Source organism: Procambarus clarkii, chromosome 30, assembly GCF_040958095.1.
Source record: "Procambarus clarkii isolate CNS0578487 chromosome 30, FALCON_Pclarkii_2.0, whole genome shotgun sequence".
NCBI classification, from domain to species: domain Eukaryota; kingdom Metazoa; phylum Arthropoda; class Malacostraca; order Decapoda; family Cambaridae; genus Procambarus; species Procambarus clarkii.
In genome coordinates this window covers 13,581,408-13,603,417 of record NC_091179.1, presented here as the reverse complement: position 1 = coordinate 13,603,417, position 22,010 = coordinate 13,581,408, and the positions used below count along the sequence as shown (strand labels likewise).

The 22,010-nt window shown below is 39.8% G+C and overlaps 1 protein-coding gene across 26 annotated transcripts in view; it reads left to right on the top strand.

The window, feature by feature from the left end:
- Nucleotides 1–22,010, top strand: part of LOC123765573 (serine/arginine repetitive matrix protein 1) — a 779,721-nt gene that overhangs the window by 676,583 nt on the left and 81,128 nt on the right. For 19 of the 26 annotated variants that reach the window (XM_069333893.1, XM_069333900.1, XM_069333897.1 and 16 more), the window contains 2 exons: nt 10,176–10,358; nt 13,626–14,004. In XM_069333893.1, the coding sequence (XP_069189994.1) occupies nt 10,176–10,358; nt 13,626–14,004 (562 nt within the window). The remainder of the gene's footprint in view (nt 1–10,175; nt 10,359–13,625; nt 14,005–22,010) is intronic. The other 7 variants (XM_069333911.1, XM_069333907.1, XM_069333904.1 and 4 more) reach the window with 2 other exon arrangements.

The following is a 22,010-nucleotide window of genomic DNA, read 5'->3' as shown; positions in this document are numbered from 1 at the left end:
TAAGGAAGTGATAGCCGAGGCTATATGAACCACTTCCCCGCCGGCACTCGGATGGTAATCTTGGGCATAGCATTTTATCAAATCACCTCATTCTTTGGGGCACACGTGAGGAACACAAATGCAAACAAGCCTGAATGGTCCCCAGGACTATATACAACTGAAAACTCACACCCCAGAAGTGACTCGAACCCATACTCCCACAACTGGTATGTACAGGGACGCCTTAATCCGCTTGACCATCACGACCGGACATAAGGAAGTGATAGCCGAGGCTATATGAACCACTTCCCCGCCGGCACTCGGATGGTAATCTTGGGCATAGCATTTTATCAAATCACCTCATTCTTTGGGGCACACGTGAGGAACACAAATGCAAACAAGCCTGAATGGTCCCCAGGACTATATACAACTGAAAACTCACACCCCAGAAGTGACTCGAACGAGGTGATTTGATAAAATGCTATGCCCAAGATTACCATCCGAGTGCCGGCGGGGAAGTGGTTCATATAGCCTCGGCTATCACTTCCTTATGTCCGGTCGTGATGGTCAAGCGGATTAAGGCGTCCCTGTACATACCAGTTGTGGGAGTATGGGTTCGAGTCACTTCTGGGGTGTGAGTTTTCAGTTGTATATAGTCCTGGGGACCATTCAGGCTTGTTTGCATTTGTGTTCCTCACGTGTGCCCCAAAGAATGAGGTGATTTGATAAAATGCTATGCCCAAGATTACCATCCGAGTGCCGGCGGGGAAGTGGTTCATATAGCCTCGGCTATCACTTCCTTATGTCCGGTCGTGATGGTCAAGCGGATTAAGGCGTCCCTGTACATACCAGTTGTGGGAGTATGGGTTCGAGTCACTTCTGGGGTGTGAGTTTTCAGTTGTATATAGTCCTGGGGACCATTCAGGCTTGTTTGCATTTGTGTTCCTCACGTGTGCCCCAAAGAATGAGGTGATTTGATAAAATGCTATGCCCAAGATTACCATCCGAGTGCCGGCGGGGAAGTGGTTCATATAGCCTCGGCTATCACTTCCTTATGTCCGGTCGTGATGGTCAAGCGGATTAAGGCGTCCCTGTACATACCAGTTGTGGGAGTATGGGTTCGAGTCACTTCTGGGGTGTGAGTTTTCAGTTGTATATAGTCCTGGGGACCATTCAGGCTTGTTTGCATTTGTGTTCCTCACGTGTGCCCCAAAGAATGAGGTGATTTGATAAAATGCTATGCCCAAGATTACCATCCGAGTGCCGGCGGGGAAGTGGTTCATATAGCCTCGGCTATCACTTCCTTATGTCCGGTCGTGATGGTCAAGCGGATTAAGGCGTCCCTGTACATACCAGTTGTGGGAGTATGGGTTCGAGTCACTTCTGGGGTGTGAGTTTTCAGTTGTATATAGTCCTGGGGACCATTCAGGCTTGTTTGCATTTGTGTTCCTCACGTGTGCCCCAAAGAATGAGGTGATTTGATAAAATGCTATGCCCAAGATTACCATCCGAGTGCCGGCGGGGAAGTGGTTCATATAGCCTCGGCTATCACTTCCTTATGTCCGGTCGTGATGGTCAAGCGGATTAAGGCGTCCCTGTACATACCAGTTGTGGGAGTATGGGTTCGAGTCACTTCTGGGGTGTGAGTTTTCAGTTATATATATATATATATATATAGCATATATAGCATATATATATATATATATATAGCATATATATATATATATATATATATATATATATATATATATATATATATATATATATATATATATATATATATATATAAACACACACACACACAATGCAATGAACAATGCATTGCATTGCGTGTGAACCTGTGTAAGGAATCATTCAGAATCTTGTACACAACATATGTAAGACCAATCCTGGAGTATGCAGCTCTAGCATGGTGTCCATATCTCGTCAAGCATAAGACTAAACTGGAGAAGGCTCAAAGGTTTGCCACCAGACTAGTACCTAAACTGAGGGGTATGAGTTACAAGGAGAGGCTACGGGAATTAAACCTCACGTCACTGGAAAACAGAAGAGTTAGAGGGCACATGATCACCACATACAAGATTCTCAAATGAATTGATAGGGGGTAGATAAAGACATTACTTAACACAAGGGGCACACGCACTAGGGGACACAGGTGGAAATTGAGTGCCCAAATGAGCCATAGAAACATTAGAAAGAATTAGTTTAGCGTCAGAGTAGTTGACAAATAGAATGCATTAGGAAGTGATGTGGTGGAGGCTGACTCCATACACAGTTTCAAGTGTAGATATGATAGAGCCCAGTAGACTCAGGAACCTGTACACCAGTTGATTGACAGTTGAGAGGCGGGACAAAAGAGCCGAAGCTCAACCCTCGCAAGTATAACTAGGCGAGTGCACATACGAGCTTCCTCAACCAAGACCGACCCTCGCCATACCCCATTCATGGCCTTACCAGGCATATTCTATGCCACGACTTCCGGGACAAAGCCTAACGACAGGAGACGTTGAGAAGGTACGGTGACCACAGGGATCAGGGCTTCATATTGATCACGGACTATTGGTGTGGCCAGGGTCAGTAGTGGCTTATAGTGTCCCTCGCCGCTTCATGTATCTCGGCTCCCTCCCTCGCCGCCTGGCGTCTGTGGGCTCCCCTCCCTTTCTTACATCCCACGATTTATCTAATCTTTCCTTTGTCCCATGCATCCCACAATTTTCATCCTACTTACCGTTTTCCTCTGGGTATCACTGTCCCTCCCTCTCGTGTCCCTCATTAGCTTCCAGGGTATATATATATTGAGGATTTGCGAGTGTCTGTGGACGGGGGAGACATCTCCCGTCACGCAGGGTGCAGTCGCACCTCCGCAGATCTCCAGTATCAGCTCTTGATACTGGTAATGGCTCAAAAGGGCCACCACTTACGGGCTATTCATGCCCGTGCCACCGCTTGGGTGGCCTACTCTTTATCAATCAATAGGGGTGTATGCAGTGTGGGTGTGTACGTCTGCGTAGTGTCGGCGACTCGCTAGTGTGTGTGTGTGTGTGTGTGTGTGTGTTTTACAGGCTTGTAGAGACGTGTGTGTTGAATTTGTGTCTGAAAGTTACTTGCACTTGGGTGCTACAGTCCATGTATGGCATCCAAGTATATATATATATATATATATATATATATATATATATATATATATATATATATATATAATGTATATATATGGTTGACACGTTGTTCAAAGCTCCTGTATGGACAGGTATCATTCCTCACATAATGCGCCGTCTCTTCAAACCTCCACAGAATGTGTTTTGCAAATTCAACAAATATGGTTATCTTGAGGTTATCTTGAGATGATTTCGGGGCTTTTTTTTTTAGTGTCCCCGCGGCCCGGTCCTCGACCAGGCCTCCACCCCCAGGAAGCAGCCCGTGACAGCTGACTAACACCCAGGTACCTATTTTACTGCTAGGTAACAGGGGCATAGGGTGAAAGAAACTCTGCCCATTGTTTCTCGCCGGCGCCTGGGATCGAACCCAGGACCACAGGATCACAAATCCCGCGTGCTGTCCGCTCGGCCGACCGGCTCCCAACAAGCCACACATTGGTACACAAGCAATTTAAATTTAATAGTCGTATTTTCCCCTCTGTGTTTGCAATGCAAATATGTACCGTAACTCTCTCCGAATGACGAATACTTGTATCAATTTCAAGTGTTTGGATAATTCTGCAACAGTTTAGGGCATCGGGATTAAAAAGAGTGTACCATATTTTCACCGTTTCAAGATGGGGGGTGTAATGATTACGTTTTCTGTTTAAATTTATGATGAGCGAGTCCGCATCAGTCACCATCCAGGCCAGGTTTGTGTATCATGATAGTTGTGCATGGCAGGTGTGGACTGAATGGTGTATGTTGGAAAGGTCGAACATCTCACAAGTTCGTCGATGACTACAGCTCTTCTGTAGAGGTAAGTTCTCTCATCTTAGCTCATGTGGATCCGACCTTAAGATGACATTCAAGAAGTGGTTGCGACACGCCCTCTGTTGCTTAGTGCTTAGAGGACAGACGTGAGTAGTGTATGATGGAAGGACTTGGAAGACGACACAAGATTGGAACAGGAAGAACCAAGGAGGAGGAGGAGGAGAGACGCTACTGTGTTTCCTCGAAGCCTCTTGCTCTCCACAACTGCCGCTGCTGTTACACCCGGCCCCTGCCCCGCTCTACCCGCTTCCTCTACTTTCTAAGTTCTTTTTTTATTTGAATTTTGTGTTCATGGTTTTCTCCTGCTTCCTGGCCTATGTTGGAATAGCTTTTACGGCACACTAATTGTTCTTTTATCCAATGTCTTGCACTTTATTGTCTTATAATTGGCAGTCTCGATGCTTCTCTCACACGTAAAAGTCTGTAATTTTAGAATTTACTTTTTATCCGCACGAAATCTTGGCTTTGACAGACTATGTGAGACTGCGGTGATGTGTGTGTGTGTGTGGTGGGGTGTGGCTCGCAGGGTTGGTGACTGGCCGGCTGGCTGCCTGCTTCACTACACCTTCCTGCTGAAGCGTAGCGCCTCGGAACTCACACTAACACCACTTTCCGGTCACACTTAATGAGTTATTGCATTTAGAATCCACAATTTGAAAGCAGTGACATGAGGGGGGATCAATTTTAAGAAATTAAATGGCAAAATACGATTAATTTCACCGAGAAGCTTAGTAATTCATTCTAGTTAAAGAAGTTTTTTGAATGTTTTTGAGTCCTGCCACGCCAGGCCTGCGAATGACACCCTCAAACGCCCACATTGAGACGCCCATACTGGGCCGCCCATACTGGGCCGCCCATACTGGGCCGCCCATATTGGGACACCCATACTGGGACGCCCACACTGGGGGGGCGTACGTGCATGCCCACTACCGTGTTTTCTCCACCCACGTGCTTGGGAACTGAACGAGTTTGAGCAGAAAAGCGTGAAAGCATCAAGGTGATAATTGGTAATTTTGTTCATTTAAAACTGTTGCTTCTTCATCAGGAACGGTTGATAATATTTTCAAAAAAGTAACAAGCCACTGTAGCGAGTTAAACAAAAATTATCAGCGGGTCCTAACTCAAAATCTAATACTGGTTTACGATTGCAAATCTCTTTTGAGTGGCCAGTTAATTATCACTTCGATATTTTAATGTTCTTTTCGGTTCAGAAGTATGAAACTTATCTTCCTCAGTCTCTGTCAGCTATCTAAAGCTTTATTTATATTTTGCTCCTAGCATGTGTCATGTCAGCATTGCCGTGATGATAAACTGAGAGATGTGGGACTTTGAGATGATGAGGTGTTGTGTGTACTTGTGTAATGTGCCAACTCTTATTATTGAAGCTTATGACACCACTTTAAATATCTTGAAGTAAAATGGCTATAAGTTCTTTTATAAGTAAAATATTAGTAAAGTGAAGAACAATGACTTTTATACGAACGTTCACTCTTGGTAGATCCCAAACTGCTGGGTTAAGCCAGTGATTGTACGGTCTTGTCAGTCAGTACCCTCTTGTCAGTCTCACGATTGACACTGAACTTTGCCATGGTGTGAACTTGGATGCTGGGTCATCAATAGTATCTTGCTGGTTAATAATGTGACATGTTATAGATTTGTATTCAATATTATGATATAACCCCCCAGCCTCAAAAAGTGGAATATGCAGTTCTTAACTTGAGACTTCAACACTATAGATCATATTTAGTGAGCATAATACACAGATTAATCAATACTGTTAAGTATTGCTGAATTGGATTGTTTCAAATGATTGGTGACAATATAATTTATAGAGCGCTCATGATTCCCTGTATCTCTGAAATTTATCACTCGAATGTGCTAAATATGGTCTAAAACTCTATGACATAGAAGAAACACTAATCACAGATTTTTGTCAGTTTCTGACACAGCGTCAGAAACTGGCAAAGGCAGGGATAAACACGTGTTTGCTTCTAATATACAGAGTTACAGTTTTCACCATCTTCTGATGCACTCTTTATCAACAAACTCAAGAATAAAATAGTCATCTCTCGTAAAGTCTTCTTCCTCTAACATTTGTGTACTTGACCTTATTTTCCCTGATTGGATTTTATCCGGTATCACACTTACACATCAGTACATACAAATCTTGTACACACACATCAGTGACCAACACAGGTGGTGGTGGCTGGATGATTGGATGACATGCACATAACGTCCCACTCATAAAGAAATGAAACATCTAGTGCCCCTAACTACACGTGAAAATTATTTTTCTAGCCTATGAATATCAATATCACAAGCCATTTGATAATTATGCCAGCCGCACATGATAGCCTATTATAAACATTACCTCTATTCCTAAGTCGTGCAGGCGGGCAGGCGCGCACACGCACATATGAAAAATACACACACACGCACATAAGGTGATGAAACTAGGGGTAGGAAATAGGAGGCCAGACACTGAATACCGAATGGGAGAGGAAGTTCTTCACGAAACAGACAGAGAGAAAGATCACGTGTTTATTTTCGTGATATACACACAGAGAGAAAGATCTAGGAGTTGATATCACGCCAAACCTGTTTCCCGAAGCCCACATCAAAAGAATAACATCGGCGGCGTATGTGAGGCTGGCTAACATCAGAACTGCCTTCGGAAACCTGTGTAAGGAATCCTTCAGAACCTTGTATGCATAAGAACATAAGAATAAAGGTAACTGCAGAGGGCCTATTGGCCCATACGAGGCAGCTCCTATTTATAACCAGCCAATCCCACTCATATACGTGTCCACCCCACGTTTGAAACAATCGACGGACCCCACCTCCACCACGTTACGCGGTAATTGGTTCCACAAATCAGTAACCCTGTTACCGAACCAGTATTTACCCAGGTCTTTCCTAAATCTAAAATTATTCAATTTATACCCATTGTTTCGTGTTCTGTAACATCGGCACATGTGTGTACCGATGTTACAGAACCATATATGTAAGACCAATCCTGGAGTATGCGGCTCCAGCATGGAGTCCGTACCTTGTCAAGCACAAGACAAAGCTGGAAAAGTTCAGAGGTATGCCACTAGGCTAGTCCCAGAACTAAGAGGAATGAGTCATGAGGAATGGCTACGTGAACTGCACCTCACGTCGCTGTAAGACAGAAGAGCTCGGGAAGACATGATCACCATATACAAAATTCTCAGGGGAATTGACAGGGTGGACAAGGATGGATTATTTAACACGGGTGGTACACGCACAAGGGGGGACAGGCGGAAGCTGAGTACCCAAATGAGCCACAGAGACATTAGAAATAACTTTTTCAGTGTCAGAGTAGTTAATGAATGGAATGCACCAGGAAGTGATGTGGTGGAGGCAGACTCCATACACAGTTTCAAATGTAGATATGATAGAATTCGAGAAGCTCGTGAATCTGTAACACCGGTAGATTGACGGTTGAGAGGCGGGGACCAAAGAGCCAAAGCTCAACCCCTGCAGGCACAACTAGATGAGTACAACTCGGTGAGTACACACACACACACCTATCCATCCTCTAATGTTCCTGAGGTTTCAGTGGAAGCCTCTGAAAATCCTCAGGCACAGGAACCCCAGAGGATTCAGTTGAATACAAGGTTGCAATACTTTTGTCCATGTCGTGGTGAAGTGGTTATCTTGAGATGATTTCGGGGCTTTAGTATCCCCGCGGCCCGGTCCTCGACCAGGTCTCCACCCCCAGGAAGCAGCCCGTGACAGCTGACTAACTCCCAGGTACCTATTTACTGCTAGGTAACAGGGGCATTCAGGGTGAAAGAAACTTTGCCCATTTGTTTCTGCCTCGTGCGGGAATTGAACCCGCGCCACAGAATCACGAGTCCTGCGCGCTATTGTACATTGTACCAGTACATTGGTTCGAATCCTCGTGGCTCCTGATTTTCTCACAATCTTTGTCATGTGCAGACGATGAATCACAATAACGTGGCTGAAGATATAATATCCAGAACCCACACATCTTTGAAACTACTGATGGTGTTGGCATCCACCGCCGTCTCATTTAAATTGTACGTTAAATCGTTAATCACGTTAATGTGATTTCTTAGTGCGCAAAGGTTATATGGAAGGAGGAACACCACGCGCGTAGCTCTCATACTGTAAGTTGATCAGACCACATACTAGAAAGTGAAGGGACGACGACGTTTCGGTCCGTCCTGGACCATTCTCAAGTCGATTGTGTACTCAACAGTACTTCTCGTCTCATACTCTAACTTCACTTTAGTAATTACACTTATGTAATTTTATTGACAATCGACTTGAGAATGGTCCAGGACGGACCAAAACGTCGTCGTCCCTTCAATTTCTAGTGTGTGGTCTGGTCAACATACTTCAGCCACGTTGTTGTGACTCATCGCCTGCATATGTAATTTTACACACAAACACCTATATATGAATGTGACTATATGTCGGTGTGTGTGTTAGAAAGAAATATATATAGTAGATATGATAGAATAGATATAATTCGTGAGTCTACATTAGACAAGCAACAATTAGAAAGGTGGGGTCCAGAGGTAACAGATACCTGCTTGATGGGGTTTCTGGGAGTTCTTGAAATTGAAATTGAAATAAGTTTATTGAGGTAAAATACACACAAAGGGATGAGGTAGCTCAAGCTATTCTCACCCCGTTCAGTACAACGTGTTAATACATACAAGAGTTCTTCTACTCCCCAAGCCCGGCCCGAGGCCAGGCTTGACTTGTGAGAGCTTGGTCCAACTTGCAGGAGATGGATCCTGAACGTCCTATAGGCACAAATAGTAATTACACACACACACAGGTAATTACACACATTATACACACACAATAGTAATTATACACACAGGATCTTTCAGGCACAAGTAGTAATTATACACACAGGATCCTTCAGGCACAAGTAGTAATTATACACACACACAGGATCCTATGCCTGTAGGAGATAGATCCTGCAGGCACAAATAACAATTACACATACCACACACAGGTGGAGCGGACAGCGCTCGGGAGTCATAGGCCAAAGGGCCCGGTTCGATTCCCGGATGAAGCAGAAACAAATAGGCAGTTTTTATTCTCACCCGAAGTTTCTGTTCACCTAGCAGTAAATAGGTGCCTGGAAGTTGAACTGAACAGCTGCATCCCGGGGATGTGTTCGAGAGAGAAAAAAGTGTAATAAACAATTTATTCGGGAGTCAGTACACTAGACAGTCGACGGTAAGAAAGATAATGCCCAAGAGCAAACAGCTTGATCCTGCAAGAACAAATAGTAAATATACAATCCCTCCCAAAACACACACAAATGCATGGGGTTCTGAGTGATCGAATATTGGACACTGTTCAAGACAAGTGATCCGTTAAACAGAATTTGAACTTTGATACCTGCAACCCAGCCTAGAACTCGTGAAAATAGTGTGAAATGTGGAATTTGGAGATTTAAAGGGATTCGTGGTGGGATGTATGGTGAAATTTAGGCTGACTAATTTGTCAATTTAGTTAGCATAGGTTCCTTGGTGGATCTCAACGTTACTCAAAGACCTCAAAGATCCCAAGTTACTCTTGGTTACTCTTGGCAAGTTACTGGTTACTCCAAGTTACTCTTGGCAAAGTAAATCTCAAGTTACTCAAAGATCCCATCAAAGATCTCAAAGTTTGTTTTGTGTCACATGGGGGTAATTACAAGTGACCACACATTCGTGGGTCGTGGCTTATGATCTTACACGAATGATACAGTTTGCTTCAGGGGTGACTGAATATGCTGCTAACATCTGTACACTAGTAGCAAGTACTTGCCAGCAGCCAAAATGATTCATTTCGAACACTTCATTTTACCATTTCTCAGCTGCTGTCTCCCCCTGTGGTGATATTAGTATGGTTGCTCCACGCCAGACAAGTCCCTTTATACTACTTTCTTAACTCATTCTCAACAACTTGTGTCCACCTCTTTTGGTTACAATGTGTGTACACAGTAATATATATATATATATATATATATATACACTTGTGCTTCAGTGGTCTGACACCATCTTCCGCCATCTTGCCATCTCCACCACGTGTTTCACAACTTTTCCCACCACGGACACCAGCTGCTGCACGGTATTTCACTGCTGCCACCAATGATCTATGTAGTAACCTTTTAGTTTGTGCGTGTGTGTGCGTGTGTCGGCTTCTTGGGGCTGAGCTCACCTTTCCTTACAGTCGGAGGAACGCAGCCGCCGCTTCCTACAACCGTCACACCGCAGTCGTTCCGAGGGGCCCCTAGGCAGAGACCTAGATGATGATAGTTTTCTTGTATCAGAGTACAAGACCCAATTCGCCTGGGTCAGGAGGACTCCCTCCGCCAGGGGCCCTGAGGCCGCCCCCCTCCTCGAGGTGGAAAAGGTAAAGTTTTGTCAGGATGGCGCAGCCCTGCCCTCCCCGGCTTGACTATAGAGGGGAGTAGAGCAAGGTAGAGCCTGCAAGAGTTGGGCGTGCTGTTAGAGCTCTGCTGGCTCTATCTGCTGGAGGAGTACATCCCTCCCGTGGGCTCCCATCCTCCAGAAGCGGGGCAGCCCGGCAATTCTTAGGGCTGGTTGCCTACACTAGAATTTAGAACTAATTTCCAATTTAGAACTAATCACCATTTATGTATTTTAGCGTGAGATATATTATTTAGCGCCATGTTAATAAACAGTATGTAGTCTTCTTACAGTTTTTACTATTTCAGGTGACAGATATAGACCCAAATGTTCATTAGAGAGTAGCTTACTAGCCTTGCAGTTGTTAAAGATGTAATGAGCACACTTTAGTTACTCAGTTGTTTACATTGTGTGTGAGAGTTTTTATAATATATATATATATATATATATATATATATATATATATATATATAGATTGCAAAGGAAAATATATAAAACAAGAATTTACTTAATGCTTTCGTGTAATTCAACACATCTTGAAAAATGTATAGAAGGGTCCGTCTAATTACCACAAGCTACACAAGCTTCACAAAGCTTCCTGGCAATACATTAGTAATGAATAAATATGATAGGTTAGGCTGACCTAACCTAACCTAACCTAACCGACGCTTGGATCGTCGACTTGATTTGGCATCACCAGCTCTTTATTTTCGTCTAATTTCTTTATAAAAAGGTTCTTTTTCAGATTAAAATTATGTTTTTTCGTGTTGTACATTCAGTACCAACATTATAATGAGTAAATATATCATTTATTCATTACTAACATATTGCCAGGAAGCTTTGTGAAACTTGTCAATCAATCCTTGTAAATATTTATTGTATGTATGTACCTTACCTAAATAAAATTGTATTGTATTGTATTGTATTGTATTGTGTAGCTTGTGGTAATTAGACGGACCGGTATACAATGCAATACAGTTAGGTCTCGGGAATTGCCACGTATAGGCTAATATAGACCTTCTGCAGTTTATTCTCTTACTTTGTTCATAAACCCCTATTATATAGATCATGTTTTTTAACCTCACAGATAACTTTATCTTTTCAGCCTACATATATCTCTCATTAAAGGTGAAAACATGGGGGGATACATAAGGGATAAATGTGAGACAACATTTATCCCTTATGTATATCTCTCATTGTATACACTTTTGTAAATGTGTTGAATTATTTGAAAGATGTGTAACTTTCTGGGAATGTATAGCACACTTAAGTAACTTATTGTTTCATTTTCTTTCGTGGTCATCTGTTTTCACATACACATGCACACACACACACTCATTGTATATAACATACATGGACACAAATATTGTATACACCAAACCTATTTAGACTTGTAGCTTAAGAAATGCAGATGTATAAAGGACATCAGCATACCAAGGCTTCATCAATGTCACATTACTGGTTTGTTTTTTATGTTTTCTTACATCATAGATTTTTTACAATTTAATATCTATGATTGGTATAAATATATACAATGGAATGCTACAAGACTGTCGGATGTAGGCCTCCATAATTTATAATTATTACAGGAACCTTAACGTTTACCAAGCACAAAGTAAAGTGCATAAATTATCTTATTTACATAAAATTTAAGGGAAATATGTAACATGGCCAAAGCCACTCTATATTTATTATTCAAATACATGTAAAGCATTACAGTGCATGAATTACGATTACAGAATTGCAATGAGCAGGGCTAAGTGGAAGTAGTTTATTAACAAGAAATGAATATAAATATTTTAGTTTTGTGGTAAATTCATGTGATGTACTCCCCCCCCCCCCAACCCCTCCTCTGTGAAGCTAGCGACTACACATCTTGCAAGTATGGTGGTAAGAGTTTTTCTGTACTGCTAGGGAGTATGGAAGATTTTGGGAAAGACAGGGGGATGCAGCGAATATTTTTGGTCCACATTTTTAGTATTCTTTACAGTAAGCTGTTCTTCCATGTTCTCCGGGGGAAATGCCTCCCCTTTCTTTGTAAGTCGGGCAATGTTTAAAGGATACAGTATACAAAAATGACCAATCCAATAAATAAATTCATACAATACACTATCAATTTTAATAGACAACATATGATTACATCTCTGTATTTTAGCTTACATCTTTGTTTTTATTTTGACATTTATGTACATACAATATTTTATTGAATAGCTTTTACTTACATTAGTTTGATTATTCTCATGTTTTATTTACTATATATAGTAAATAAATATATAGTAAATAATATAGTAAAATAAATATTTGCTTAGATAAGTGACTTGAATTTGCATTCTGATTATTCCCAGACACCTTGATTTTAATTGTTTAAATAAGTTTAGGGTTAGTCATGTAGATTATATTTAGGTTCTAACGTTTTCAATAAATTACTTGCATTTTATTCAGTTTAATATATCAATATATATTTTGCCTGATAAGTTCAGTTCTTAGCATTCAGTTTTATGCTATAGTTCATATTTTGGCATTCCAGTGCTTACATTTATACCATATTATCAAGAGTTTGTCATAGAGTATTCAGTTAAGGTGATGTACATTCTGACTCTGAAATTAATATAATATATATATATATATCTATATATATATATATATATATATATATATATATATATATATATTATTAGATAATACAGTATCTAATTGTAGTGACATCCCGGACAGCCATGGCTCCATGCCCCTTGGCGTGATAAGTACAGTACTGCTAGGTAACACTGACTGTACAAAAGAATTGGAAGTCTTCTGACCCTTAACCCAATTTTAATAGCTCTCGATTGACAGTCAAAAGCTGTTGGGAATTGGGTTAATACATATCATTTCTCATTTAAGATCAATCATGTTGTAGGATCAGTCATATTTTCACACCTTATATTTGGTATTGGCTTTTTGGTAGTTGGAATTATATCCCACTTGGTGGCTTGAATGGAGGGGCAAGTAGTTTTCACAGCAAATATTATGCTTTATGCTTTAGAAGTGATGCTTCTGTAGCTTTTTAGGTTGTACAGTATTTGTATTTGTAAATTTAATTAATTGTTTATACAAAAGCCACCGAGAAAAAAATGAAAAGATAAGCTAATTACTAATGTCAGATGGAACAATTACCTGTGACCAGTTCTGAGTTACCTCTATTTTCATAATGCGGCCTTAGGCCTTCTACATAAAATACAAGCATGTATTTATGATACCGTTTCTTTCACAGCCGCCGCAGTCAACCAAGAATCAGGTGAACGCCAACGGTGTAGCCGGAGGAGCGTCCGGAGGCGCAGGAGGAGGTGCCGTACCCGCCAGTGACCCGCAGCCTGCCGCCGAGCACCAGCTGCCACGTACGCCGCGTAAGTCCAAGTCGATGGGTCGCATTCACGGTGGAGGATCTGGGCCGGAGGTAGGAGAAGGGGCAGCTGGTGGTCCTGAGGCAGCCGGCAGCACTCAGCAGCAGCAGCAGCAGGGTGGTGGCGGCAACCAGGAGGGAAAGCACGATCAGGCACCAACACGCACGGACGCTGCGGGAACAACTCCGGCCTGGCACCCGGGGCACCGCCGCACACCTTCTGACGGAGTAGCATGGCGACACTCCAAAGGTACACATGGGCACATGCACACACAAAACATCTTTTTTGCATACATGAACACTGGCTGTTGTGGAGAGGGGGGGAGGGGGTCAAAAAGACAGCTAGACTCCCTGGATCAACTTGCTCAATGTCTTAATAGCAACTTTAAACTTCCTTCATAGGATTACCAGTAGCTAAAGAGAAAATTAGTTTAAATTATTATTTATAAGATAAAAATTTTACAATTACTACCTTTATGAAGTACAAACAAATTTTGTGTATATAGGCTATAGATTCTGCATACAGTATTATAAGACAGTTTACAATTAAATATGTTTTCACAAATATAAAGTAGAAAATGCATAATGTATGTTCGACTATACATCGTGCTGTATGATAGAGCATTAATCTCATGATAGAGCATTATGCTCATTATAGGGCATTATGCTTATGACAGAGCTAGAGCATTTTGCTCATGATAAAGCTATGTTTTTGTCCCATCCATATAACACTACAGTATCATAGTCGATATCATAGTCCCTTTTCAGTGTTCTTTAGCCAACACCATCGTAGGGTACAAAAGTGAGAGAGAGAGAGAGAGAGAGAGAGAGAGAGAGAGAGAGAGACCTTAGAGGTGGCCCTCTGCCTCAGTCTTTTCACGATAATACTGAAGAGATCACTCCTTTATATTTGTCATCACATACACTCTTTGGTACTTATGTGGTTCTGAATACACACAATAAAGCGCTGACAGCAATGCTGATAAACGCCTTGTTTAGAGTAGACTTATATCGTTTCTCTTGTTTTTAATTTCTCAATTCCTAGTTCTGAAAACTCGTACAACCTTATTTGCAAATATGGTTTACTCTCAACTTTGTGTTTATGTCAGTTGCTTCAAGGTCTGTTTCAATGTTTAATTCTGTCAGAGTATTGCCATTTGTTTATTTAAAACTCCATTTGCCCCTCTTTCATTCTTTGGTCAAATTTATCAAATGTTTTTGTAGTGTGTGTATAATATATCTGCAGCCAAAATGCAGACATTCTGTACACAAACTTTGCAAAAGTATATGAAAAATGTGATCTAAAAGAATAACAGGTAAAATAGAAATGTGGATTTTCAATTACAGAATATAACTTGCAGATTGCAGACAGTGGCAGTAAATCAAGCAAAATCTAGCTTGAGTATGGTACAAAGCTCTCATTCTTAAAGAAGTCGTAAAATTAACGCACCCTACAGTTTTGGGTCATCCTTAGCAGATAACACCCGAATAAATATAAAAATTACCCATGTGGAATGCAAAATTTATAAGATATCAATAAAGTCTTCCACTGGGTAGCTGAAAACAATATATATTGTTCACTGGTGACAAATTTCAATACTACATAGGTATAGATAAAATGAAAACCTTAAAAGGAGGACAGGATAGAAGAGTTAGATTTTCTCATCAAAGATGAGAAATGATAATGTCAGAAGAAATATTATTAAAGGTGGGTAAGACCGAGTTACTAAACGACGGATTTCCTGGAACTCTGTCCGTTATGAGGACCGTGACAGGGAAAGTGTTATTTTCCAGGCAGGACCAAATTGGGGGCATGTGGTTGATTTAAAAACAATTTTGGGCGATCTGACGTTCATCAGTCCTTTTTTTTTATTTTCAAAACTATTATTTACAAATACAAAATGTTGCGCAGTACTGTATTTCCATTTTGATCTAGGAATAAATTATGCACCAAATAATTATTTTAAACCAGTGTCAGTTGTGAACAATCTTTGAGTTTCTTACAAGGGTGGGGAGATTATGATGTAAACCAGGACCAAGTTAGTTAATGAGTTTTGTAGCAAGAGAGAGGCCTGTGTAATGGAAACTCTTCGTAAAAAATGGCTTGTTCCATTGAAGGATTTTGATCATCAAATTCAATACACCTATCCCCTCTAGTGCCACTGTGGAGAGGCTCTTATCTTTGGAAAAAGATGCCTGAAAGTCGAAGAGATCAAAGTTCAGTGATAGCTATTTTGAAATGCTAGTCTTCTTGAAGGGAAACTGAATTATTCAACGTATTATATTTTTTCCTGGTTTCGTTATATTAATTTTGTATTATTGTATTACTGTATTTGAAATTTGATTTTGATTTACTAAAGTAAATCAAAATCACATAATGTAAAGATGGGGACCGAGTTGGTCAAATTTCCCTTCTACCGAAAGAACTGTAACCGGGACCATCAGTCCAGTAGGAGGCATTAGTTAGGCGCTGTTAACTGGGTGGCTTCTGTGCCACCTACAATGCTTTTTTTGCATATAGGTCTTTCTTCATAATGTTCACAACTGTGATCGTACCAAAAGCAGATCCCTTCACTGGTTAGTTGCTCCCTACTTGGGGCTCGTTTCTTATTTGAGGTTTGGGTTAGTTTTTCTGTGAGAATCTTTATCTTATCTTTGGCTATGTGCGTGTCAGTGTAATACAGTATCAAATTGTACTGACATGAAAAGAGCTTAATTTTGTGGTGTCCCGTCAGTCTCATAGAGTATCCTTTACCATATAAGTGTTTTGAAACTAACAATGGTATTGGCACACACTATCTACTCTTGTAATTTATTACATCTATTAATTTATTTGCAAAGCATTTTATTGTATGTTTTTGTGCCAACCATGTTTTTGTAATTTGTACCCATGTCTTCTTGTTCTCGATGTTGTGGGTTTCAAGCATTCCTCCTCAGTTTTATCAATTTCCATCATTATTTTGTTGGATTGATCGTATTTGCCCCTTTTTAGGTCTTTCAATTTTGGTACTGTATGTGTATGTGTACATGTAATTACCTTAGTGTTGTTATACTTGTGTAACAACATACACACATACATACACAAAACACACATAAACATAACGCACACCCAGAAAATACACACACACTCAGGGCCATCTTAACAGCATTGTAGACCCCTGGATAAAGCAATGCACTGGTGCCCCGGTAACTGCCCAGTGTACCCATATGTTAAGATGGTGCTGCACACTCACTCACTCACTCACTCACTCACTCACTCACACACACTCTCCCTCCCTCCCTCCCTCCCTCTTTTCCCCACTCCCTCCCTCCCTCTCCCCCTCCCCTTCTATCTCACTCACATACCAAATTTAGAAGACAATAAATGAGGTGATATGATAACCACTTACAAAATTATGATGTGTGTAATTACCTAATTGTAATTACTGTATTGAAGTTACAGGATAAGAACTAAGTTTGTGGTGTCCTATCTTCCTGACATTCTTTGTCATATAAGGTTTAGAGGCTGCCAATGTGGATTGCATACACAGCTCTTGTAAGTTATTCCTTGTAGCTACCACTTTGTTTCCAAATGAAAACCATCGTATATTTTTATTGCACTTATGTTTCATTAATTTGTCCCTGTATCCTCTTGTTCAAGGTGCTGCAGGTTGAAAAAAGCAAAACAAAAAAAGTTCACTTATCAATGAAAGTCTGACTTTCCCACCACAATCTTACACATGGTGATCATCTTGCCCTCATGGCCATTATGTTCCAGTGTTGGCATGATTACTTCTTTTCTCATCAAATAGATCACATTTCTTAGATCCAGGATATATTTTGCAGCATGTCATTAAACATATTATAACTTTGCAATGTTATATGTTTTTTGAAATACAGTATAGACATCAAATCACTGTTGCATATATATTTTTTTTAACTTGGTCCACACAAGAACATCCTAATAAGCATGTTCTGATTCATGTGCAGTATTGGAAAACTATTTTGAATTTGGCTAGCATTGCATTGGTTCCTCTGTACAGTAATGTGGTGCTTAGGAGACAGCTTACTCTGTCATCACCACTATATCATTCTTGTACACACTGTACTAAGTTATGTGGTGTGTTTGCACATGCTGTGTAAGCCCAACATGGTCTGGTCCTAGTTTGTTCAAACTATCATGTGCCATTTGTCCACATTAAATTCTATCGGCCATTTACACCTCCCGGTACCAATTTTGTCTGATTGGGCTGAACGGCATGGCAGTCATTTGGCATGCTTATCCTGTCCAGTATCTTAACATCATCTGGAAAACTATACATATAACTTCCTGCAGGGAAGGGATGGGTCAACTCATCCTGCAATGGATGTAAACCTGCAGGGAGATCATTAATATACAGTACTGTATACAAGGAACATCATTGGCACTAGTACAGAGCCCTGCAGTGCTCGTCTAGTCACAGCCCTCCAGTCAGATTTTGTCACTGCTTAATCACTGCTTGCATCTTCCAGCTAGAACATTTTCCATCCAAACCAGTAGCCTTGCTGCAACTTATCCTATGTGTGCCAATTTCTAGAATAACCACTTTTGTGGGATTTGTTGAAGCCTTGTACGAATGTGCTTTTAAAATTTGTATTTGGTGCCTCACACACGTCCCCTCTCTATTGCCAGTAAACTGTTTTTCACTCTAAATAACAGAATTTTATGCTTTACGTGCAGTTTATTCTATAAACATATAGAATAGGTTGGAGTTCATCTTACATTTGTTTACGGGTCCATCTAATTACCCAAAGCTACTTAAAGCTTCCTATCAAGCTACCCAAAGCTTCCTAACATTACGTTAGTGATGAAGAAATATGATATATTTACTTATTAAAATGTTGGTGCTGAAAGTAGAACATGTAAAAACATATTTTTACTCTGAAAAAGTATCATTTCATAATGAAATTAGACGAAAATAAGCTGCTGGTGATGCCAAAGCAAGTCAAAAGTTCAAGCGACAATGTTGTGGAGCGACTTATCCAACACACAGTGTTTCTTGGAGAGTGTTTGCTGGCATATCAGCCTCCTGTACCTACATAACCTAACCTACCTACCCAAACCTAACCTAACAAAACCAAACTAAACCTAACCTATCCAAACCTAACTTAATATAACCTGTAGGCAACAATATATCTTGGATAAATCGCTCCACAACATTGTCGCTTGGACTATCAACTTCCTATGGCCTTTTGTGCCACTCAATTTTGTCTAATTTCATTATAAACTTATTATTTCAGAGTAAAAATATGTTTTTACATGTTCTACTTTCAGCACCAACATTATAGTGAGTAAATATTGTAAATCATATTTCTTCATTACTTATGTAATACTAGGAAGCTTTGGGCATCTTTGAGTAGATTTGAGTAGCTTTGGGTAATTAGATGGACTGTTTGTTTACTACCCCCTATCTTAAAGTTCTTGTAATTCTTTCTTATCATTGTTGTGTAGTGGTTTTGTGTTCATTTATTCCTAAGGATCTGAAAACCCAGTTGATCTTCTTGTGAACCACAGCTTACCTGCCTGTCTTCAACCAGTTTAGTGTCAGGGTTAGTATCACTTTGAGGGAATGACCCATCCCTTCTCATACATGCCAGTTCTTTTATAGTCAAATATAGTCCCCCCTTATATTGAGGCTTTCGTCTGCACCCACAACTTTTGCTATACTCTTAGTTTCCTTTTTTCCTGTACAATATATTCTCTTTGCTGTCTTTCTTTCTATGGGGCAAAACCTATTATGGACTTACAACAAATAATTATTCTTTGAGCTAGTTTCAGGTGTGAGGCAATTCCCTTACATATATCACCTCAAATATCCACTATATAGCTTAGATCCATAGCCTCCTTAACTGTTGATAATTCTTTTTATTTCTCAACTCAAGCAAAGGTTTGTACCATTTCAGTTTGACTCTTTTTGTTATTCTATTAACTTCTTTCATCTGTTTATTCAAGTTGTCTATATCCTTCTGACATTTCTGAATTAGGTTACTGTTCAGAAGTTCATCAACCTGCAGCAGAAGAGCAGCTTGCAAATTTTTGAAGACATAACTTGCTCAAAGACTATGTCTTGTCTTTATATTAGAATCTTAAGCGTTAGTTGTGTATGCTCTTGTTCTTTCAGCTTTTCAGTTAGTTTTGTCACTTTTCTGTCAAACCTTATAACATGGAATCCTTACGTGCAAACCCCTCAAACTCAGCCAAATTGCTTGGTAGATTCTTGTCCAAGACCGACAGTCAAACATTGGCGAGTGTGTCGTGTACATCATTTCACCATGATAATAAATAATAATTCACTTCATAATACTGTATTAACAAACAACTAGTGGCAGGAAACACCGGCTGACCTATTCCAGAAAACCAATCTGACAGGGCACATACAGCCTCGTTCCTTTGTCAGCCTTGACTCGACAACAACATAGTTTGCCACTGCAGACATCTTTGAATCTTTTTGGCAGATGTCTGTCTTATTTTTATTTATAATATATATGGGTTCTATAGCACAGGGATCTACATCCTTGGCTCACAGTGGAGATGATCAACCCATGAGCAGGACAGAAATGGTTGGGCATGTTTCTTTTCAACTGATGCCTCTGTTTACCTAGTAAAATAGATATCCAGAAGTTGGGCAATTGTTGTGAGTTGCATCCTGACAAAGGTCTATATTTAACCTAGGGGGAACCTCGATAAGCTTAAGTACAGCTTCCCTGACAACAGGAATTATAATAGAATACAGTACTATACAGTATTGATGACGATAATACATGCCTGTACAGTATTATGGAGATAGATTATCACGAACATGTCAGACTAGACAAAAACTCAGTATGATGCCAAGAGCAGTGCTCACATTGTTATGACACTGGGAACAGTTTGAGGGATAAAGTGCACTTGAGGGTTAATGCTACACACTATATACCTAAGTGTGTGTAATATCTTTCTAACATGTGTTAGAATGATATGATATCTTTCTATGTTCTAACATAGAACATATAGTTCTAACAAACTACACCATATCTTTCTTCTTCATATCTGTCTAAAAGAAATGTCATAAATCTAAAAATAAATACGTGTACAGTATTCTGTACATGTATTCTGTATTATATAAAAAAAATTCTGTTCTGTATTTTTATTTAAAAGCAAGTTGATCCAGAGGGGTTTTAAGATGAATATTATTCAAGATGTTTATTTATAATATTATTCTTTAAGCAAGTTTTAGCAATTGAATATTAGAAGTTTCTCTTCATACACTGGAATAACAATTAATAATAGTAAAAATAATAACAATAAACTTGTTGACAAAATAATTACATAGATATGAAATATGGGAAATTTTTTGACAAATCTTAGTACAGTATATTGTTTTATAATAAAGCTCAGTGCACATAGCATTTTGGCCAACAAATTAATTTTAAATATAGAAAATTGTTCTCGATTCTTTAACAGCTCCTTTTTTTAATGTGGTATTTTAAGAAGGATGCTAAAATATACTAAGATTGAATGGTTTATCAATGCCAGGAGGGTAGATAGTGTAGAGGATATGACGACCTTTTATTTTCTGTAACTTTCGTTTATTTCCACCCAAGTGTTGTTCATCGTGTGTTAAATTTTCTCATTTGTTCTTAAAACACAAGGAAACTATGTTCAGTATTACATTTTATTTGCTTTATTTGAAATGTCTTGCTATTGAAGTTCCAGTGCAAACGTAATAGAAGTTTAAAATTTCAGTAATATAAATTTGGTTGTAAGTTTAGTCAAAATAGAATTGACTAGATCAATATGTTAAGAAAATTTTGTCATCAGAATAAATTTTTTTTTGTGCTTCCAGTTTTGCTTTTAGAAAAGAAGTTATGCAAGTTAGAAAATAGGATTCTATTTTATTTTATTAATAGGCATTCATTAGTTCATTTATCATTATCCTGTGTCGCACTTTCATGGGTGGCGAGGAATCAGCCCTAAGAAAAACTGAATCATTTATAGAAAAGTTTATGGATATTAAAAAAGAAAAATATCATTTGCTTATTCAATGTGTCATTCTTACTACAAGATACATATGTAGCATAATGAGTAACAATGCATTTCAGCAGTCATCCATAGCAGCATCCCACCACTTCTTAACACACTAGGCCTTGTGCTTCTCATAAATTGCCATAGACAGTACAAACAAATACTGTATATTTACCCCCTCCTAAAGTTGCTTCAATTCACTTTTGTCCCTTACTCAACATAATCCCTGCTTC